General features: G+C 38.9%; 1 protein-coding gene across 2 annotated transcripts in view; it reads left to right on the forward strand.

Annotated features, from left to right (window-relative positions):
• CAMKMT (calmodulin-lysine N-methyltransferase) overlaps positions 1–21,668 on the forward strand; it is a 422,283-nt gene that overhangs the window by 333,663 nt on the left and 66,952 nt on the right. For both annotated transcript variants that reach the window (XM_017862708.1, XM_017862709.1), the window contains exon 4: positions 21,187–21,247. In XM_017862708.1, the coding sequence (XP_017718197.1) occupies positions 21,187–21,247 (61 nt within the window). The remainder of the gene's footprint in view (positions 1–21,186; positions 21,248–21,668) is intronic.

Genomic DNA, 21,668 nt, shown 5'->3' on the forward strand with positions numbered 1-21,668 from the left:
TCTGATATTAGGTAAGCTGCAGTTGAATGTATCTGTAGCCTCTTCCACCAGCCAGTGTATTGGAGCTTGGAAAGGAGGCACGGTTTCTATAAAACTGTTTATTGAGAAATAGAAATTTTTTTAAAAGATTTATATTTAATTGCTAAGCATCTGTGAATATGTTGAAATTGGAATGAGTACGATTCATTTCTTCGAACGCTGATTTCCACCTGGAAGGTAAAATCTCTCCACAAGATGCAAACTCAAATCATGTCCTTCCCACCCTATAGTTCAAGTCTCATACTCTGAAAAGGGAACCATAGTGAGGTATTAGGGGACTGAGGTTCTAGCCCAAACTCGGTCATTAACTAGCTAGCCTCTGTGTGCTAAGCAAGCCCCTGGATCATTTAGACCTCACTTCATAAATTGCAGTGTCTCTAAAGCACCTATGAAAAGTAGTAACGAATTAGTTTCCTGATGAGTAAACACGATTTCATATTCTTCCAAAAGGTTATTGTTTTTCATGTCACTAATGGTATGAATGTAGACTTCCACCATAGTATTTGCTCAGCCAAAATCTCTTCAGTGCTGCTGGGCAGCATAAACAGATGAGAAACATATTCTAGCCTAAATACAACATTCTGGGTTTGAAGCCATTGTTTCAATCATTTGTTGAGGGTGGGGCCAAGGAGGAGAAATGATGGAGTTCACAATAACATGAACCCTTTACTGCTGGAGAGAGAAGGAAATCTGTTTTCTGTCCTGAGAAGTCCAGCATGAGTCCATAGAGACTGTGATGACTTCTCCATTCTCAACAACTCAGCCTGTGCACTTTGATCTCAACTTAAGAACACTCGTGTGTCCTGGTGTGAAGGGACTGATAACAATATAACAGCTCTAGAATTTTTGTATTTTTCCCAACAGAAAGATAATTGTGGTGTCAAGTTCAGAGCAATAGTTCGGTTTAAATAGTGTATTTTGAAAACCTTTCTCGAGGAGTTGTGATTCTAAGAGAAAACAATTTTCTATATGGGTTAAGGTTACAAATTTTATCATAGCAAAGAGAAGGGGACCAAAAAAAAAAAAAAAAAAAGCCAGACAGAATCATTTCTCTCTCACAAGTCACTTAAAGTGACCATTCTGGGACTCATTCCAGGCTCCTATGATTAGAGACCTGCATGTTTGTAGATATCCCCAGATAAGCCGCAGATATGAGCACCCATGACATGGGCTCTGCTGAATGAAGCAAAAGGATTGATTTAGAGAAAGATGGCCTATTGAATGTGAATTCTTCCATGTTGCTGGCCTGGAAACTGGTAAGCATGCACCTTTCAGGCCGAGGGCAATCCTACTCCCCAGAGGATCTATCCTGTCTACTGGTGATAATTGTCCTGCCAGGTCTACAGATTGTGGATATAGATAAGAAAGCCAGTGAAAGTGGATTGAGTGCAATTAGAAACTTATCCACACAAGAATTGACCTGTGATTGCATTTATAGGTAGAATCAGGTCTGGAGTAGAGACAGCATATAAAGCTCAGCAAATAGATCTTGCAAAAGAAGAGGGATTCATTTTTTATTGCTGTGAGTTCTAGGTGTAGAACAATTTGTTGCTGTTCTCCATGAATGCAGCATGACTTCATGTGCGTCGTGTAAACATGCCCCCGAGAAGAAAACAATGAGGTCCCTGTCCTCAAGCAGTTTATGTTCAAAAACAACATAAAGAAAGAGATCAAAGTATTTTAATGAAACCTTGAATGTGGGATCAGCAAATTTTCTTTATCAAAGTATGATTGATTTTTGCGTTTTAAAAGAAAGGTTTGCTCTTCTGTTATGAATTCTTTCAAATAGAAAAAGTGGGCACTAAAACGGGGGCGGGTGGTGAAAGTGAAAAGGAGAGAGAATGAGATGGACAGAGGGGAAGCTGAAGGAATCAAGGGAGGGAGAAAGCAATGGGCAAAGTGAAGGGAGGGAGTTCTTTCAGCTTAGAATACATTGGGGCTGGAGAGGGAGTATTCACCCAGACTTCAGGCACCAAGGTTTGACCACCAGTTGTAGCTAGGGGGAATCTTCCCAAAGAGTCTTTTCTAACTTGCTCTTGGAGAGACCACCATTAACCAGTACAAAGCCCATGAATCTCTGCAGGATTCTGGAAGCATTGTGCTCAGCCATTAAAACAGTGTGGCAGACAAGGGAAGAAAGCAGGCACAGAGAGGAGAGGGAACATAGTGAATGCTTTATAAACACTCTAAATGGGGGGAAATAATGACCTCTGACTTCTTTGTGGTTCTTAACTCATGCTGCCACAAGATTGGTTATAAGGTCCATATCACACTGTGATATGAAAGTATTAATTGAATAGGGGCAATCAGGATTTCTATGTGAATAATGACTTAGAAATAATATTCTGCCCAGTTCAATAATGGAATGGGGAACCAAGGCTTCACCTGGCTACACAGTTCTTTTGATGAGGTCAGATTTTTTTTTAACTCTGAGGTATATATATTTTGTGTCCTGTTTTAACTCTTGAATCTGATGTGAATTTCTTTAGAGTAACTTAAGAAGATGGAATAAAATTAAGGGAAGGCAATATATGATGGACGATAGTATTGTCCTTTAAGTTCGAATTATGACTTTCTGACAGACACCTTCATCAGCTCTCATCTGAATAGTGACTCTTCTATTAAAAACAAACCCTTTAGTTTAGTTCATAGTAATGAACCAATGTCAGTTTCTTAGTTTTGAGAAGTGTAAGATGTTAACAATGGGAGAAACTGAGCAAATGCTAGGAACTCTCTACTATCTTTGCAACTTTTCTGTAAATCTAAAATTATTCCGGAATAAAAAGCTTATTTAAAGAAAAAAACCCAACCATGTATATGGGCTTTGCCATGAACATGTTTGAATAAGAGAGCCCTCAGTGCTACATTTATGGGAGCATTTTCTTAATCTTTCTGGAAATGAATGCTCATTTAAATTTGATACCCTGAGAAGCTGGTGACTAACCCTATGCTTCTAGTTGATCAGGCTGAAATGCTCACTTATCCGATGTTAAGTCAGAAAGAGAGGAGAACTTAAAATTAGCTGACTTCTTGGACTGGTACCCAGCATTAAAATAAAATAATCCCTTAGTATGCTTACTAGCCAAAATGTACTGTATCACATTGTAAGTTGCTTTAAAGTTTGTATTGTCTATTAAGCTTACTGTGTGGTGTGTTCCTGATCATGTAAAAGTGTCTAATGGTTACTGTAAAATTAGAGGCTGTCCAAACAAAACTTAAAATCCTAAAACTTTCTCTCCAATGTATGATATTTCTTGGCTACACTAGTAAACAGTTTGACATGTGTTTAAACATAATTCAATTTTTTTATCAGATCGTCTTTTCTTAAAGGTATGTCTAATGAAGTGTGTGACTGTATAATAGAGGAGACAGTATTTGATTTTTAATTTTTATGTTAAATGGTTTCCACTGTTGTATGCCCATTTGAGTTTTACAATAAAAGACAAATATAAAATGTGTGTCTGTATCACTGTGCTTACCATATTGTTTTACTGATTTTTTTTGTGTTCATCTTTTCCCTTAAAGAGTGAACTCCTTGAGAGTAAGGGCTGTGGTCTTAGTATCTCACCCAGTGCAATATATAGTAAGGATTCAGTAGATATTTGTTTGGATGAATAAATGAATGAAATCACATTCAAATGCATTATTTCTCCTTTGAAGGGAACCAAATAGGTGCCAGTCAATTTGCTGTCTTCACTGCCCTTGTTTTAGGGTGGCCTCACAGTTTGGACTGGTTTTTATCATTGCTATCATTCAGCTACATATACTAACCTTTCAAATCTGTAAAAGTATTTAAGAAAAGAGAAATTGTTCATGTTTCAAAACCTATTATAATGCATTTTCAAATATGTCAGACACATCTTTGTTAAAATTAAACCAGGGATTGGTTTTGAGCGAATAGCCCTATATCCTTACAGATGCTGTGGATGGATGCATCTAAGCTGCTTATTATATTGATGGGTTTTGCTGCTCTGCAGCAAATGAAAACAGGCAGCTGCTTCCTCCATCAAAGCAAAAAGCAGCCTGAGTTTTTATTAACCGAGTGTTCATTTCTTCTATTGCCAAAATTCTTACACAAAACAAAAGAGCAGTTTTAGCACATTATTGCTTAACTAGACATGAACAACTGACAGCAAGTGATAAGCCTGTCTGCTTTTCACAACTGGTAATCATTTTTGGAATAGATGTTTTAATATAGTTGAATATAAATTTTGTAATTTACATCTACAATGGTACGTAAATTTATAGATCCAGTTTGTTGCAGGAGAATGAAGGCTATAATCACAAAAGGCTTTTCCCGGTGTTGTTTAATTTTTAATGACTATTTGAAAACTGGGGAAGGCAAATGAAATCAAATTCATTTCTTTAAAAAAAAAAAAAGGTGTTAAAGACAATCATACAAGTTGGTTGGAGACATTTGTAGATGGCCCCGACAGAGCAAGACCGCTGTGTTTACAGCCGGGACGTGCTTAGCACTACATTTCCACATTAGTTGCAGTGAGCTGTCCAAGTTAGTGCAGCAGCAGAAATTTCTGGAGAGCAGACTGTCATGTTTCCTTCATACCAATGAATAATGATGAGTGGAGATACAGGAAAGACAGAGTCCTGGCCATTTTGCACAGCTGAGATTCTCAGCCAGCTCTCATACATATATATGTGTACACACACACACACACACACACACACACACATGTTAGCAATCTGAATGTCATACATTTACTTTCAGATGGCATGGCAAAGTGAGGTTTGTTTAAAGTAGGTTTAGACTGAACCTCAATGAGATGTTGCCCTACTTACCATGTCAATTTGCTGAGTAGTGTTTTATCTTTTGGAACTTGCTAATGGCAATTCCTGCTGTAAGAAGGGGAGGCAGTTCTCCTCCTTCCCTCTTCCCCACACAGAAATGATTCTTTCCTCAAGACCTAAAAGAGGGAACTTGGAATAAAGGCAGTGTGATATGCTGGGACGCGCACCTTCCAAACAACATTGCTAAAATAAGTTATGCCGCCTAACAAGACTGATACCAGGACTGTTTAATAAATGTGTTCTGTTCTTGCACCTGGAACATGCACCTCCTAAATACTATTAACTCTCCCGGAAAGCTTGTATAAATGTGTAGAGCATGCATTTCACATGGAACACGTGGCTTTCCATTTGTTTGGAATTTAACCATAGTGTTTACCTGCAAATGAGATAAAGCTGGACTCCAAGGCAGGAAAATGCTTTAGAAATCAAATTCATGAATCACAGGTAATCCCAGGGAAGAAGCTCACTTTTGCTAATTTGTTATGCCCTGTAACAAATATGTGTCTGTGTTCAGGACGTGGCTTAACACCTAAGACAGGGAACAATAACGATTATTCCTGATACTTTCTTTCTTCCGATCCATTTGGCACATTGCTGCTCTTACATGACTTTTCAAGACAGGACACAGTGCTATTTTATTTATTTATTTATTTATTTAGAGACAGAGTCTCGCTCTGTTGCCCAGGCTGGAGTTCAGTGGCACCATTTCGGCTCACTGCAACCTCCGCCTCCCAGGTTCAAGCGATTCTCCTGCCTCAGCCTCCTGTAACACAGCACAATTTTAAAAGGGAAAAAGGTGATCTCATCAGAATGATGGCCTGACCATCTCACCCTGAAGACACTCAAGCACAGCAGGGCCTTGAGGGAAGGCATTACTTCCACCAAGTAAAGGAATCAAACTGACCATGAAAGTCTTCCTTTTTCTTCTTCTTCTTCTTCTCTTTTTTGTTTTTCCACTGTGGGAAGGACATGCGGTGTTTCTGGGGAAATCCATGTCATGTTTTCCCTCCTGCTAGGAACTCTCTGGTCTGATTTCCTGGGTCCACCTGTCCTGGACATGTTTCTTCTCACTTTCTGGCATCCTCTCTGACCAATGGAGATGGAGCATGTTCTCACATAGGCCCAGATAGCTCATATCGGGAGATGTTCTTCTACCTGTGCTTTGAGACCTCAGGAACATTTCTTCTGCCCTTATGTAGTTTTGTTACACTGAGGAGAAGGAAATTCTTCTGAGGAAAAAAATATAGCAGAGAGCTATGCTCAGTATTGGAGAGGGAAAATCATACTTGAAGATGTTTTCTGTTATTCATATGCTTGATTAAATAAGCATTCACATCTAGTGTATATAGATGTAGAGCAGTTAATTTCTGAAGCTCTGAGATTTCATTAACAAATGTAGTTCTAATTCCATCGAAATAGACATGTAATGAAGATTTAACTTCTAGGACCATTTTGAAACCCATCTAAAATATAGGTTTAAATTTGAGATTATAGTGAAAATAAAATATTTTAACCAATCTAATTTCTTTAAAATGTCTCAGGCTAGAGCCCACTTGTAATTTTATAGTTTTCATTTGGAAGTGTACACATGTAATGATCTCTAGTCATTAGATTTAGAGTTGAAAGAGGCCTCAGAAATCAATTCAACTCTTCCATTTTTATTCTTGAAGTGAGAGCCCAAATATGATTTGTTAAAAGTCCCCAAATTAGTTATTGACAGAGCTATGAGAACTAGCAACTAGTTCTCTTGATTCTAGAACCAGCCATCAGGGTTGGGGCAGAGAACGTAGTGATGAGAGACTGGGCTCTAAAGTTAGAGTGTGTGGGCCTAAACCCTGGCTGTGCCACTTCAGCTCACTGTTCTGTTTATGCGGTGTTTCGTTGTGCCTTTTAGCTGGTCATAAGGATAATGCATATCTTATAGGGTTGTTTTAAGGATTAAATGTGATCGTCCATGTAAAGTACACAGCCCAGTGTTGGACAAGTAGTAAGGGTTCAACAAGTGATGCTGCCACTGCCAATAATAACAGCCGGGCGCGGTGGCTCAAGCCTGTAATCCCAGCACTTTGGGAGGCTGAGGCGGGTGAATCACCTGAGGTCAGGAGTTTGAGACCAGCCTGATGCCTGACTAACATGGCGAAAACCCATCTCTACTAAAAATATAAAAATTAGCTGGGTGTGGTACTCGGGAGGCTGAGACACGAGAATCACTTGAACCCAGGAGGCAGAGGTTGCAGTGAGCTGAGATCGCCCCACTGCACTCCAGCCTGGGCAACAAAGTGAGACTCCATCTCAATAATAATAATAATTTCAAAAATACTAGCAAACACTAACTGAGCACTTACTAGCTCCTATCCTGATTAATCCTTAGTCTATAGTATGGAGTAGGTAGTATTATTACTTTCAGATGAGGAATTGGGGAAGGAGAAGTTAAATGACTTGCTGAGGTCACAAAGATAATAAGTGTGAGAGGTGTCTTCCAAGTTCATGTCTTCACCCTCTAAGCCACTGCGGCGATGGCTATGGCTGCCGTGCATTCCTTTTTCTCAGCGGTGCTTCCGTATCTTCTGGTCCTGTCTCCATTTCTCATCTGTCACTCAGCTGCTTTCCCAGCATCTGCTGGAAACCTGACCATCAGTTCTACAGCCAGGACCTCTGGGGAATGTTGCCTGAAGGCTGTCTTCCCCTCCCTGCTTCAGTGTCAGGACATGGCTGGGACCTTGTCCATCTTTTCTTTACCTCCTAATCGTCACATTAATAGTCTGAATTTAAATGGATATTTTAAATTTTAATGCATTTTTAATCAAATCAAATCACACCCATAATAAACAGGCCATCCTATAGTCCTTGAAGAATTTATTGTTGGAATACTTGAGTAATTTTTTATGTCCCTTCATTTCTTCTGCTTCCACATGCTTCTTATCTGCCCTTCTCTCAGCTCAGGTCAGTTGGCTTCTCCAGGAGCAGGGGAAGAAACGACATTGAAAAACAACTCATTTGGACCCTTGTTCTTATAATCTAGTGAGAAGCAGCAGAGCCCAGAGGTTAAGAATAGCAGGTCTAGAATCATATTGCCTGGGCTCAAATTCCAGTTCTGTGACCCAGTATCTGTATGACTGGGGAGGTTTCCACACCTCCCTGTGCTTTGATTCCCTTCTCAGCCTCATAGTCCCTGGGCAGCATCAACGTTCCATAAATGGTAGAGTGTCACAGGGCAGGCCTCCATCTGCCCGCCATTCTGGAATATTCAGACCTTCTCTCCTACTCAGATGTTCTTTGTGACCTGGCTCCACAAACACAGGGAGGCCTGCATTTAATCATATATTGTACAGAGTGAGTCTGCTCATGGGTCAAAGTGGGAGGACAAGTATAGAACATGTATTGTTCATACACATGTAATGATTGTTTTGGATCGATTTTCAAAGCTCCCATAACAAGGGCACATTTATCCAAAGTTCATTTTTGTTTTGATTTTGTGGGTTATCAATGAGGAATAATAATATCCCTCAAAGTACCATAAAAATGTAATTCAGGTTGATAAAATTCCCTGAATAGAAACTTGTCACAATAATAATAGTAATAGCAGCAGCATCATTTCTATTTTTAATAGTTTAAAAAAATTACTCTATGTTAGGCACACTTCTGAATGTCTTACATGCATTATCTCATTTAATCCCCAAAACACACCATGAGAAGGTACCTTTATTGCTTGTACTTAACAAATGAGAGAACTGAGGCATTACCCAACAATCTGGCCAAAGTAGCCACCTCCCACTCCCATAATTATTCTCTATTTCATTAACATGTTTTATTTCCTTCACAGCACTAATCACTGTCTGAAATTATCTTATTTGTGTCTATTTTCCCTATGAAAGTTATTTAGGCAAAGACCTTGTTTTAATCACTGCTGTATCCCCAGCTTCTAGAACAGGCCTGGCTGCCTTGATAATTGTATGTTGCATGAATCAATGAGGCTTAAAAAGTTTAAATACCTTGCTCAAGATCACAGAACCATAAGAGCCAGTATTCAAGCTGCACTGTAACTCTGGAGGACGAGAGCTGGTTTTCTACTGTAGCTTTTTATAATTGAAGACCCCCTAGACATAATCTAACCCAATGCTATCATTTTGCAGATGAGGTTACTGAAGCTCAGGAAGGATAAATTATTTCCTAACATCTCACAGTTTGTTAGTGGCAGAGCCAGAATCAGACCCCAGATCCTTAGGTAGTGTTTTTTTGCACCATGAATTCAGCCTCTTCATTTCACATAAAATTGAAGGAAAATCCTATATGCGTCTGCTGTACATCATCCGCCCACTTATTCATGCCATAAACCTAAGTCATACTTGACACTTCCCTCTCCCTTACCACCCCCTTCATCTAATTAACTAGTAAGACTTGTCAGTGTACCTTCTAAATATATCTCAAATCTTTCCACTTTTCTTCATCTCTGCTAACCATCACCCAAGCCACCACCAGCTCTCATCTGGGTATTAGTAGTAGCCTCCTGCCTAGCTTCTCCCTGCCTCCTCTAATTTCTTAGAGTAGCCAGAATTATCTTCTAAACTGTATTATAAATCTGGTCATACCACTATGCTGCTTAAAACATACCATTTATTCTAAGGTGTGACTTAAAATTCTTAACATGGCCTCTGGGCCTAGGGAGTCTGGCCCCTAACCACCCCTCCTCCAGTCTTATCTTGTATTACTCTCTTCCTTTCTCTTTTATTCTAGAGCTCCACTGACCTTATTTCCATTCCTACAAAATTAATCCCTCTTCATAAAACTTTGTTTCATGGAGCTCTTCTTCTATGGACCACTTCTTCCACTCTGTCCTCCTCTTCCGTCTCTATTGGGCTCTTCCCCCTCTGGGTCTCAAACTAGACTGAAGCCCCAGTGACCACGCTATCTCCATCCCTGTTAATCCAAGGGTCAGAAACATTGTAGATGCCAAATAAATATTTGTGGAGCGTTCTGTAGTCCTCTTGTATATTTCTGCACTGGGTTGACACATCAGTGACAAGGCAGAAATATGAGTTGGACTGAAAGAAGAGACAGGGTACAAACACTGAAACAAGCCCAGGAAGCTTCCATACTCATTCCAACATGAGCAGCTTTTCTTTTTAGTAACATCTACCAGTGCATTTCTTCTTCCAGAAGGTTTGATGGCTTAGCTAAGTGTGTGTTGGCCTCTCCACTTGAGTCTCAGATTTGAGAGAGGCCTTTTTTCTTTTTTTTTTTTTCCTGACTTCTGTGTGATAGGCTTGATCACTTACTTTGAGGGAGCTAGAGAAAGGTGCTGCTTCGATGGACATCAGCTGATCACAGAAAAGCCGTATGTCTGCTGTGAGAGCTGAGTGTGTTGTCATCATGCAACAAGTACAAGCAGTTCGTGGGGAGGAGGGAGCCAGCGGTGCTGCTTGTAGGATGCTGTTGATCAAAGCCTTAGCACTGCCCTCCAGGACAAGCTATGAGAAGTGAGTAGCTCACAAATGGAACTGATCTAGAAGGCCCCATGCTTAGCTGGATCCTTAGGTTACTGAATTTTAGGATTTGCTCAGTCTTTAGATTAATCATAGTTGTGTTTTGTTTCCAGATTAACTATGAAACTTGACATTTCACCGGGCGCGGTGGCTCAAGCCTGTAATCCCAGCACTTTGGGAGGCCGAGACGGGCGGATCACCAGGTCAGGAGATCGAGACCATCCTGGTTAACATGGTGAAACCCCGTCTCTACTAAAAAATACAAAAAACTAGCCGGGTGAGGTGGCGGGCGCCTGTAGTCCCAGCTACTCGGGAGGCTGAGGCAGGAGAATGGCGTGAACCCGGGAGGCGGAGCTTGCAGTGAGCTGAGATCTGGCCACTGCACTCCAGCCCGGGCGACAGAGCCAGACTCCGTCTCAAAAAAAAAAAAAAAAAAAAAAGAAAGAAAAGAAACTTGACATTTAAAATAATTCTAGGCCAGGTGCAGTGGCTCATGCCGTAATCCCAGCACTTTGTGAGGCTGAGGCAGGAGGATCACTTGAGCCCAGGAGTTCGAGACCAGCCTGAGTAACATAGTGAAACCCTATCTCTACCAAATATAGAAAAATTAGCTGGGTGTGGTGGTGCACACCTGTAGTCCCAGCTACTCAGGAGAGAATCACCTGAGCCTAGGAAGTCGAGGCTGCAGTGAGCCATGACGGTGCCGCTCTACTCCAGCCTGGGTGACAGAGTGAGATCCTATCTCCAAAAATAAAATAAAATAATTCTAAACTTGCTACTTCACTAACAATAAAAACAACAAAGTGGTTGCATACATTAAGTATAGATCACATTGCCAGTTTTCCACCTTACTCTTGCTACACAGACAGCTAACTTTTCCTGTTTTCGTGTTGACTGGCTATAGGTTTTCTGGAGTCTGACGAGTTCAATAGGCTCAGTTCTGACAGAAGCATCTGCAGGGAAGCAAGCCTTTGTTCAAAAGAAAATGTGATCAAACAAAATGACCATAGATATGCAAGTATAGTGTAGTAGTCTTCCGTTTCCAGACAGAACTCTTACCTAGCCAGTGCTTTTATGGAGGCCTAAAAGATGAAGGAGGCCTTTCCTCCTATGAAATAAACTCATTTGATTTATACAGAAAGCACTAAAGAATAGGAAATGATATGCTTCTTAACAACTTTTATAGCATGTATTTAGAGAATACTTTTCTAGAACAAACTATTAATTTAAAAGTTTGGGGATGCTTTTTTTAGATTAACACTTTAGCTACTATAAGTGCCACTTTGGGCATTCTGCAGTGCTTCATTGAGTGATGTCAACAATGTAGCAGAAGTGCTATAATTTTCGGATAAAGCATTATAATCCATTTTTTAAACTTTTAAGTTCAGGGGTCCATTGCAGGTTTGTTATATAGAAAAACTGCATGTCACGGGGGTCTGGTGTACAGATTATTTCATCACCCAGTTAATAACCATAGTACTATAATATTATTAAGGGAACTTAAGAACCTTGGGATCTCACCATTAGTGTTCTCGTCTTGTACGTCCTTCTTCTAAAAATTATTCTCACCACCTTTCCAGTGAATTTCTCTCTAGTCTAGAAAGTCCCCCTACTCACTGTTCTTCCAGAATGAGTAATGAAATCCCACCACTCTGAGCTTAAAGCGTTGATGCTAAAATGTACTCTGGAAGAGATAAGAATATGTCTTGGATTCCAGAACTGTCCTACAAAGCTATATTCAAAAGACCATACATTTCTGGGTTTCAGGTAAACTTGGAGACTGATCAATGCATTCCTTTAAGAACCCTCACCAAACCTCTCTATAGGGATGTTTTTAAGGTATAAAGCCACATGAATGACAGAATGGCCGTTTTAAGTGGCAGCATGCAATAGCAATAAAATTTCAGAAGCTGGAAGGCAAATGCATGAGAAGTCATTGACTTAGCAGATATGAGAAAGCCAGCAGTTGGAAAAGCTGCGAATCAACCCAATTTAAACTTCTGAAGCCTTGAAACGCTCAAAAATTGGTGGAATCAGATGTAGCCGGTTCTCCATATCCATGGGTTCCGCATCTGAGGATTCAGCCAACCTCAGATGCAAAATATTCTGAAAAAAAATGAATACTAAAAGTAACACAAAAGTTTTTATTTTATTTTATTTTTTGAGACAGGGTCTCGCTGTGTCACCCAGGCTGGAGTGGAGTGGCACGATCTCGGCTCACTGCAACCTCCATCTCCCAGGTTCAAGCGATTTTCCTGTCTCAGCCTCCCGAGTAACTGGAATTACAGGCATGCACCACCGCACGTGTCTAATTTTCGTGTTTTTAGTAGAAATGGGGTTTCACTGTGTTGGCCAGGGTGGTCTTGAACTTCTGACCTTAAGTGATCTGCCTGCCTCAGCCTCCCAAAGTGCTGGGATTGCAGGCGTGAGCCACTGCGCCTAGCCAAAATTTTTTAAAAAAACCGTTATAGCAAATATTTACATAGCACTTACATTAGATGTGCATGCAAATACTACATCATGTTATATAAGGGACTTGAATATCTGCAGATTTTGGTATGGAGTGGGGGAGTCCTGGAACTAATGCCCCACAAATACTGAGGGGCAACTATACTTCTAAAAGAAGGAGTTGAAGGGGATGAAACTAAGGAGAATTGATTGAGAGTTGTTTAAGAAGCAGTTATATCCCCATTTCAGGCCACTGGACAACTATTCCCCCTCTACTGTGACAGAAAACTAGAGGTTTATTCTTTGGAGAGGGTTAAACTGGGGGTTTTGGGGTTGGGAGACACCAGGCACAGTTGAAAGCAGAGAATACGAAAAGCCAGGTGGAGTGACTAAGTGAACATATGCAGACTGAATGCTGAGCCCCAAACCCTCACCCCACTCACCTACACTCAGCCTTCTTTACTTCCAGAATTACCAGATACCTAAGGAAAGCTTTTAATGTGACAGATACCAAAAACAAACAGAAAAAAACAACTTGAAGAAAACAGACTTTATGAAGACGAGAAAACTTAAAAGAAACTATAATTAATATTTTCAAATAATTAAGACATTGCATTTCTGAAACAGGAATAGGATGCTATATAAAAGAAATATTCAAAGAATAACCATCAATAACAATAGCATAAATTAGAAGAACAATAAAAAGGTTGGAAGATAAAGTTGAGGACATTTCCAAGAAAGTAGAAAACAATAAGAGATGCAAAGCAAGAAAGAAAAGATTTTTTAAAATAAAAAGATGAGTTTGGGAGATTCAGCATCCAAATAATAACAGTTCTAGAAGAACAGAACAGGAAAATATGGAGATAAGGAAATAATCGATGATACTTCATAAGAAACTTCCCAAGAACTGAAGAACATGGAGTTTCTGGATTGAAATTACCCACTGAATCATGCAAGTGCTTAAACATTCACCTCTCATACCCCCTTTTTCAAGAAACTACTGGAGGATGTGTTACACTAAAATGAGAGAATGAACCAAGAAAGAGGAAGACAATGGGTAGAGGAAACAAGAGATGGAACCCAGGAGAAAGGCAAAAGGAGCTTGGGATGGTAGTGAAGATTAGGCTGTCAGCTGTGTACCAAGCATAGAGGGCATTCAGTCCAGACTGAGACAGGTCAGAAGATACCAGGAGATACTTCCTCACAAAGCTGATAGAACACCCATTGTGAATCAATGTATTGAGAGGAGAAATGGACACATTTGAGTTTTTGTTTGAGGTTGCATACAAATCTTAGCAAATGAGAGGGGGAAAGACCTTTATAAACTCCAGAGAAAACAATAATTTGTGCATGAAAGAAAAAACAATCATAGTTTACTACATAGCTCATATTTCATCATCATAATAAAATCAATTGGGGAGTGATCTTACCAAAATTTTAACATTATAACTATTATTGCAATATTAAAATACAATATTAAGCAGATGATGTGGGGTAGATAAGGGGCACACATGTGTGATGTGGGGTAGATAAGGGGCACACATGTGTGATGTGGGAAGAGGAATAGTGATAAAAGCAAAAAAATGCTAATTTTGCACAGTGGGGTTCAGTAGATATTGCCTGAAACTGAGAAATCAAGAAGCTACAATACAAACATATTATATGGAATTACAGACACAATTACCAGAAGAGTTAGCTAAAGAAGTTGAAAGTAATAGTTTCTGCGGAAGCAGAAATACTGGGGAAAGGGGCTAGGTACTGTTTGTCTTAACCATTCTAAAAGATCCCAATGGCTCTTTAAACCATGTGTCTGTATAACTAATTTGAAAAGAAAATGTTTTTGAAAGGCCATTTTATTCCCACAAGCAAGAATGAGAAAACTTTAAAAAGTAGCAGCTTAGCAGGGTGTGGTGGCTCATGCTTGTAATCCCAGCACTTTGGGAGGCTGAGGTGGGCAGATCACGAGGTCAGGAGATCTAGACCATCCTGGCTAACATAGTGAAACCCCATCTCTACTAAAAATACAAAAAATTAGCCGGGCGTGGTGGTGGGCGCCTGTAGACCCAGCTACTTGGGAGGCTGAGACAGGAGAATGGCGTGAACCCAGGAGGCAGAGCTTGCAGTGAGCCGAGATCGCGCCACTGCACTCCAGCCTGGGCAACAGAGTGAGACTCCACCTCCAAAAAAAAAAACAAAACAAAAACAAAAGTAGCCGCTTTATTGAGATACAATTCACATACCATACAATTCATCCAGTGGTGTTTAGTGTATTCACAGAGTTGTGCAACTGTCACCACAATTTTAGAACATTTTTGTCACCTCCAAAAGAAACCTTATACCCATTGGCAGTCATGCTCCATTTACACCTAACCATCATTAACCTAGGCAGTTACCATGCTACACTCCATCTTTATGAATACACCTATTCTGAATATTTCATATAAATAAAAACATACAACATGTGGTCCTTTGTAACTGGTTTCTTTCACTCGGTACAGGCATACCTTGGAGATATTGAGGGTTTGGTTCCAGACCACTGCAATTAAGTGAATATCACAATAAAGTAAGTCACACAAATTCTTTGCTTTCCTGGTGCATATAAAAGGTATGTTTGCACTATACTGTAGCAATAAGTGTGCAATAGCATTATGTCTAAAAAAATGCACATACCTTACTAAAAATACTTTATTGCTAAAAAATACTAATGATCATCTGAGCTTTCTGTGAGTTGTAATCTTTTTGCTGGTAGAAGTCTCGCCTTGATGATGGCTACTAACTGATCAGGGTGATGGTTGCTGAAGGTTGGGTGGCTGTGGCAATTTCTTAAAATAAGACAACAATGCAGTTTGTCACATTGGTTGAGTCTTCCTTTCAGGGAAGATTTCTCTGTAGCATGCGATGCTATTTGACAGCATTTGACCCACAGTAGAACTTCTTTCAAAGTTGGAGTCAATCCTCTCAAACCCTGCCACTGCTTTATCAACTCAGTTTATGTAATATTCTAAATCCTTTGTTGTAATTTTGACAGTGTTCACAGCATCTTCACCAGGAATTGATTCCATCTCAAGAAACTACCTTCTTTACCTATGCGTAAGAAGGAACTCCTCATCCTTTCAGGTTTGATCATGAGATTGCAGCAATTCAGTCACGTCTTCAGGCTCCATTTCTTATTCTAGTTCTCTTGCTGTTTCCACCTCTCAAAATCATCCATGAATGCTGAAATCAACTTCTTCCAGCTCCTGTTAACACTGATATTTTGACCTCCTCCCATGACTCACAAATGTTCTTAATGGCATCTAGAATAGTGAGTCCTTTCCAGAAGGTTTTCAATGGACTTTGCTTGGATGTATCAGAAGAATCACTGTAGTTGGCAGCTATATCCTTATGAAATGTATTTCTGAAATAATAAGATTTGAAAGTCAAAACTACTCCTTGATCCAGGGACTACAGAATGGATGCTGTGTTAGCAGGCATGGAAACAACATTAATCTCCTTGTATATCTCCATCAGAGCCCTTTGGTGACGAGGTGCATTGTCAATGAGCAGTATATAATATTTTGAAGGAAATTGCTTTTTTCTGCGCAGTAGGTCTTAGCAGTGAGCTTAGAATATTCAGTAAACCATGCTGTAAACAGATGTACTATCATCCAGGCTTTATTTTTCTATTTATAGAGCACAAGCAGAGTAGATTTAGCATAATTCCTTTTCTCTTCTTTTTTTTTTTTTTTTTTTAAGAGACAGGGTCTCACTATGTTGTCCAGGGTGGAGTGCAGTGGCTATTCACATATTCACAATCATAGCCCACTACAGCCTCAAACTCCTGGGCTTACTCAAGCAATCCTCCTTCCTCACCCTCCTGAGTAGCCCAATAGGCACCTGCCACTGAGCCTGGTTAGATTTAGCATAATTCTTAAAGGTGCTATGATTTTCAGAATGGTGAATGAGCATTGGCATCAACTTAATCACCAGCCACACTAGCCCTTAACAAGAGAGTCAGCCTGTCCTTTGGATCTTTGAAGCCAGGCAGTGAATTCTCTCTAGCTACCAAAGTCCTAGATGGCATCTTCTTCCAATGGAAGGCTTCCAATGTTTGTCTGCATTAAAAATCTGTTGTTTAGTGTAGTCACCTTCATCAGTGATCTTAGCTACATCTTCTGCATAACTTGCTACAGCTTCTACATCAGCACTTACTGCTTTGCCTTGCACTTTTATGTTACAGAAATGGCTTCTTTAAACATCTTGAACCAACCTCCACTACCTTCAAACTTTTCTTCTGCAGATTCCTCACCTTCAGCCTTCATAGAATTGAAGAATTAGGGCCTTGCTCTGGATTGGGCTTTGGCTTAAGGGAATGTTGTGGCTGGTTTGATCTTCTATCCAGACCACTTAAACTTTCTCCATATCAGCAATAAGGCTGTTTTACCTTCTTATCATTCATGTGTTCACTGGAGTAACACTTTTAACTTCCTTCAAGAACTTTTCTTTTACATTCACAACTTGTCTGTTTAGTGCAAGAGGCCTAGCTTTCAGCCTATCTCAGCTTTTAACATGCCTTCTCCATTAAGTGGAATCATTTCTAGCTTTTGATTTAAAGTGAGAGACATGCAACTATTATTTTCACTTGAACACTTAGAGACTATTGTAGGTTTATTAATTAGCCTAATAATAGGGAGGCCTGGGAAGAGGGAGAGAGATAGGGGAATGCCAACTGGTGGAGCAGTCAGAACACACACAAGATTTATTGATTAAGTTTGCTAGCTGTCTTATATGGATGCAATTCATGCCGCCCCAAAGCAATTACTATAGTAACATCAAAGGTCATTGATCACAGATCACCATAACAGATATAATAATAATGAAAAATTTTGGGATATTGTGAGAATGACTGAAATCTGTCACAGAGACACTAATTGAGCACATGCTGTTGGTAAAATGGCACCAAAGGACTTGCTCAGTGCAGGGTTGCCACAAACCTTCAATTTGTAAAACTAGATATGCGGCATCTACAAAGCAGAATAAAGAAAGCTGCAATAAAATGGGGTATTGCCTGTATGATGTTTTCAAGTTCCATCTATGTTGTAGCATGTATCAGTTCTTCTTGTATTGTCAAATAATAATCCATTGTATGGACGTACCACATTCGATTTATCCGTTCATCAGTTGATGGACATTTGGGTTGTTTCCACTTTTGGGCTATTAAGAACAATGCAGCTATGAGCATTCATGTACAAGTTTTTGTTGGACACATTTTGATTTTTCTTGCGTAGCAGTGGAATTGCTGGGTCATATTATAATCTACATTTAACCTTTTAAGGAACTGCTAGACAATTTTCCAAAGTGGCTACATAATTTTACATTCCCACAAGCAGCACATGAGGGTTCCAATTTCTCCACATCCTCACCAACCCAACATTCGTTATAATCTGACTATTAGATTGTAGCCATCCTAGTGGGTGTGAAGTGGTATCTCATTTAGGTTTTGATTTTCACTGAGATAACTTTTAAAAACCTAGATTAGCAAAAATTAGTATGTTGAAAAAAACCCTATCTGGGCAAGACTTTGAGGAAACAAACACTCTGACTAGGAGTGTAACTTGGTACACATTTTATGGAGGTCAGTTTGATATATTAAAATGTGAAATATATGTAACCTCTGACCAGATATCCCATTTCCTAGTATTTGACCTAAGGAGAAAACCATATGTTGGGAAAATACGTATTGTCATATTGTTCTACTGTTGATGTTAATGGCAAAAACCACAATTACTTTTGCACCAACACAATAATCTCATTATATCAACAACTTTGAAACTAACTTAAATGTCTGTCAAGAGAAAACTGGTTAAATGAATTCTGATGCAAACATAGAATATCTAAGCAATCATTATAAATAATGATGCAGGTAAAGTATATTTTTATTTTCATGTAAAGCTATCTACCACATATTGAATGAGGGAAAATCAGGTTATTGAATATCTTCATGAAAAGATCCCATTGGTGTAAAATACCTGTTTGCCTAGAAAGATCTTTTGAGATGATGTCCAAAATTTTAACAGTGATTATATCCTAGTGGTCAAATTTTACATGATTTTTTTTTTACTTTGTTCTTTGTATTTAATTTTGTTAAAAATCAGCCTCTATAATTTTTTGAGACAATTATAAAACTATTACAAAAGACTGCATTTTAGAAGTCACATTTTTGTACTTAAGACTTAAATTTTAGTTAGATACTCTTTCCCTATCATTTTTTTTTTTAAACCTCAAGCTAAAGGCATAAAGAAATTCACTATAGTAGTGATTATATTCACTTGGTGTAGAGCATTGTCTTATGCTCTTCCTTCAGAGACTTTTATTTTTACTTTGGTCTTTATAGAGTTATATTTATGTAGAGATATGACAGGTATTAGGATTTGGGGTTCCAAGAATAGGGACAGGTCAAAATGGTTTTCCATCTTTCTGGTTATTGGGATAATCATTTTGGATTCACATATTCTCTCTTCCACTCTTCCATCCCTCTTTGCTGGAGAATAACATTAACAACAGCTCTCTTTTTCTTTGAGCTTATTATGTGTTAGGAACCATTCTAAACATAGGCATGTATTTTACTCATCTAACTCTCAGGCCAATCCTGTGAGGTTGACAATACTGCAGTGATATTTTACAAACGAGGAGCGTGAGGGATAGAGAGGTTAAGTAACCTGTCCAAGGTCACTCCACAAGGGAACGGCAGAGCTGGCACTGGAGCCCAATAAGTCTGGTTCCAAAATATCTGTGATCTAAACTGCCACACTCCACTGCCTCTCTGACTTTCCTCCTAAATATGACTTCAAACACTTCTTGGGGGTTTTCCTTGTTTCTCCCCCAAGCTGTCATTCCTACCAGAAATGCCAGAGAGGCTGAGGTAGTGTGTACACCTGACTGGGCTTTCCTGCAACAAATGCTCTATGGAGACACCTCTTTGCTGTTTATATATTTACCCCCTGAATTTCTTAGGAGTGTACTTAACATTTCTTTGACATCCTCTTCTCTGAAATGTTTGGATTTCTTACTCCTCAAAGTTGGAGGATCATCTAGGGGGAAAGAATTAAGCCTTTTTTTGATGTTTCAATCTTGCACTAAGACCCATCAACAGAGTGCTTGGTGCTGAGTCAGAGAACATTTGCTACCTGTTCCCAGGACTGCGTGGTGCTCTCAGCCTCAGGAAGTGCAAGATGCCTGGTGCTCTGCCTGATCTTTGGGTCTGATTAATTGGGGAAAACATAATTTTATAAGGTTACAATTTATTCTAAGTATAAGGGTAATATATGCTCATTGTAAAATTTTGGAACATACAAAAAAGCATAAAGAAAAAAATTAAAAACACTTATAATCCTACCATCCTGTGATAACAACTAGAAACTATAATTTCCAAGCACGTTTGTCTTCTCTTTAAGCAATTCATATCCATTCATGAAGACTAAGTATTGGAAATCAGTGATTTATGGATGCTAATTTTAGAAAATGTCCATCCATGCAATTTAGCATGTAGAATTATTGTTAAATTTAAAGATGTACCAAAGTTGGTGAAATTAAAATTTCTTAATCTTATACTCCAGTTTGATTTTATTTAACTGAAGAAAGACATAATTGTGGCCAGGCGTGGTAGCTCACACCTGTAATCCCAGCACTTTGGGAGGCCAAAGTGGACAGATCATGAGGTCAGGAGTTCGAGACCAGCCTGACCAACATGGGGAAACCCAGTCTCTACTGAAAATACAAAAATTAGCAGGGCCTGGTGGCGTGCACCTGTAATCTCAGCTACTCAGGAGGCTGAGGAAGGAGAATTGCTTGAATCCAGGAGGCGGAGGTTACAGTGAGCCGAGATCTTGCCATTGCACTCCAGCCTGATGATAGAGCAAGACTCTGTCTCAAAAAAAAAAAAAAGACAGAATTGTGCATGTTTAAAAATATTAGCATGGAATCAAACAAAGAAATATAGTGACTTCAGTGGTTTTATTTGCTCCTGTGTGTGATCATCCCATTTATTTTTGCCTAATATGGGCTGCATATATAAGTAAGTTTTCAACTGATACTAATTAATTTTATGTGCACAAGATGAAGATCTATTTGAAGTACCATCAAAATTTAACTTTTGATATTTGTGATTTTGGTTGTTACTGTTTTGGCTGTCTTGTGATCAAAATTTAGTGTAATTTATTTAGGATATTTTTCTATTATCCTAGGGGAAAGAGTTATAAATCTCACCACTATAAAAATAACAACAATAAAAGACACTCATGACATTATTGTAAGTAATAACTATGTTGTTTGATTCAAGTTGAAATAACTTGTACTGAACATTATTTTTAAAAGCCATTTCTTAAAAGAATAACTTCTATAATCAAAAGGTTTATCCTCTTGTGTTTTCTAGGTATCTGGCCATCTGAAGAGGTGTTGGCTTACTACTGCCTCAAGCACAATAATATATTCAGGTACAGAGCTGCACTTAAGATATTTTTTAGCCCATCACGGATATTGAATCAACATATTAAAAATTGCCATGATTACATTCTTCAAATTAAATTGTTAGAAAAAAATAAGAAAAAGAAAAAAGGAAAACAGAAAGGAAGGGGGAAAAGTTCACAGTGAACACATGTTGCTTCTCAAATGAAATCTGAATCGCCTTGGGTACTAATATTGCACAGCAAGATTTTTGCTATATGTCAAAGGCTTTTGATTTCCACTCAAGGCATTTTATTTCACTTTGATTTGGGGGAAACAAAAGTGAAGCTCCAATCAATCCTTACTGATTGTGAAGGTCAAAAAAAAAAAAAAAAAAAAAAAAAAACAAAAAAATTTTTGACCCCCCCCACCCATTTTTTAAAAAAAAATAAAATGAAAAAAAAGGTTTTA

This window comes from Rhinopithecus bieti, unplaced genomic scaffold (genome assembly GCF_001698545.2).
Source record: "Rhinopithecus bieti isolate Rb0 unplaced genomic scaffold, ASM169854v2 scaffold_61117, whole genome shotgun sequence".
NCBI lineage: Eukaryota > Metazoa > Chordata > Mammalia > Primates > Cercopithecidae > Rhinopithecus > Rhinopithecus bieti.